Source organism: Meleagris gallopavo (genome assembly GCF_000146605.3).
Source record: "Meleagris gallopavo isolate NT-WF06-2002-E0010 breed Aviagen turkey brand Nicholas breeding stock chromosome 2 unlocalized genomic scaffold, Turkey_5.1 Chr2_random_7180001957822, whole genome shotgun sequence".
Taxonomy (NCBI): Eukaryota; Metazoa; Chordata; class Aves; order Galliformes; family Phasianidae; genus Meleagris; species Meleagris gallopavo.
The window spans coordinates 375-2,447 of NW_011094121.1; the positions used below are offsets into that span (position 1 = coordinate 375).

Consider the following 2,073-nt stretch of genomic DNA (forward strand, 5'->3'; position numbering starts at 1 on the left):
GTTTTGAGCAAGGAAAGAATAAAGCACCTTCTGTCTCATACCAGGAATTGTTGAGTTGTGTTTTCTCCCCCGTCCTGCTGAGGAGGGGCAGTGACAGAGCAGCACTGGGGGCACCTGGGAGCCAGGCAAGGTGAGCACAGCACAGCTGGGCGCTGAGTTCCAGGGGGATTCTGGGCTCCCAGCCCTGCAGCATGAGGCTGCGTGTGCCTTCCCCTGTGCAGGACAGCCCGGCCCCACCGCCCCACAGGCAGCCCCTGGCAGCTGAGTGCAGGCACTGTGTGGGGCAGCATGCGTGCAGTGGGACAGAGATGTGCCCCCAGCACAGCCCCTGACACCGCATGGCCTCCTTCAAGTCATTTCAGTGCTTCTGTGAAACAGGATCATTGATCAAAACAGGGCTGTTCACACACCAAGCAAAGCTCAACTGGGAAGGTTTACCATCAGCACAAACTGATTCCATTTCCTAATGCAATATATTGGTCCTTATGCGAATGCATTGATCCCTTTTGCTAATCCAGCACATATCAGCTCCACGGTGCCTGCTGGCATCTCATTTGCCTGTGGACACAGAGATGGAACACAGAGGCTGTGAGAAAGTCAGCAGTGACCCAGAGTTTGTCTGGGCTCCGGGAGAAAGAGAGCAGGGTGATGCCTCAGGAAAGGGGTTGGAATCCAAACATATGTTTAGGAACATAACCAATAATGATAATTACATACACATATATATACAAACAAAACAGCAAAGAAAATTGTATCTATTAATATAAAGAAAAATCATAAAGACTAAAAAACTTAATACACGCCTGTAACAGAGCAGACTGTGAGTCATTTATAGAGACAGATGAGAAGTTTATCCCTGCTGAACTGTGAGCAGGGCATCATTTTCCTCACTGCATCACTGAGCTCCTGGTTCCTCATGCTGTAGATGAGGGGGTTCAGTGTTGGAGGCACCACTGAGTACAGAAATGACATCACCAGGTCCAGAGATCGAGATGAGATGGAGGGGGGCTTCAGATTAGCAAAAAAGGCAGTGCTGACAAAGAGGGAGACCACAGCCAGATGCGGGAGGCACGTGGAGAAGGCTTTGTGTCGTCCCTGCTCAGAGGGCATCCTCAGCACGGCCCTGAAGATCTGCACATAAGAGAAAAGAATGAATACAAAGCACCCAAATGCTAAAGAGACACCGATCACAAGAAGCCAAATTTCTCTGAGGTAGGACTGTGAGCAGGAGAGCTTGAGGATCTGAGGGATTTCACAGAAGAACTGATCCACAGCATTGCCTTGGCAGAGGGGCAGTGAAAATGTGTTGGCAGTGTGCAGCAGGGAATAAAGAATCCCAGTGCCCCAGGCAGCTGCTGCCATGGTGGCACAAGCTCTGCTGTCCATCAAGGTCCCGTAGTGCAGGGGCTTGCAGATGGCAGCATAGCGGTCATAGGACATGATGGTGAGAATGCAATACTCTGCTGACATGAGAAAGACAAACAGAAAGGTCTGGGCAGCACATCCTGCGTAGGAGATGTCCGTGGTGTCCCAGAGGGCATTGGCCATGGCTTTGGGGAGAGTGGTGGAGATGCAGCCCAGGTCGAGGAGGGCGAGGTTGAGCAGGAAGAAGTACATGGGGCTGTGCAGGCGGTGGTGGCAGGCTACGGCTGTGCTGATGAGGCCGTTGCCCAGGAGGGCAGCCAGGTAGATGCCCAGCAAGAGCCAGAAGTGCAGGAGCTGCAGCTGCCGCGTGTCTGCCAACGCCAGCAGGAGGAACTCGCTGATGGAGCTGCTGTTGGGCATCTGCTACCTCTGGGCACCAGGACCTGTTCAAAGAGTAAAACAGTCAAGGAGAAGTCTTTCTAGGTGTGGAGTGCTCATTCAGCTCCATTATGTGATCTACATTTCATGACATTGAGTTTGCCATGAGGGACTCTGCACTTTTTATCTCAATGAAGCCGACTTGTCCCTACTGGCACATGGGCAAACGTGGTGATGGTGTGGGGTCAGATTTCTTTTCAAAATCTATCAGATAAAGTCACTTCTGATGCAGAAGTGCTGATCAGCATCTGAACCTTAATGCCAAAATAT

General features: G+C 51.3%; 1 protein-coding gene across 1 annotated transcript; it reads right to left on the minus strand.

Annotated features, from left to right (window-relative positions):
- Positions 1 to 825: 825 nt before the first annotated feature.
- LOC109364149 (olfactory receptor 14J1-like) lies at positions 826 to 1,785 on the minus strand. The gene has a single exon (XM_019610757.1). It carries the CDS (start codon positions 1,783 to 1,785, stop codon positions 826 to 828), a length of 960 nt encoding a protein of 319 aa, XP_019466302.1.
- Between the last annotated feature and the right edge of the window lie 288 nt (positions 1,786 to 2,073).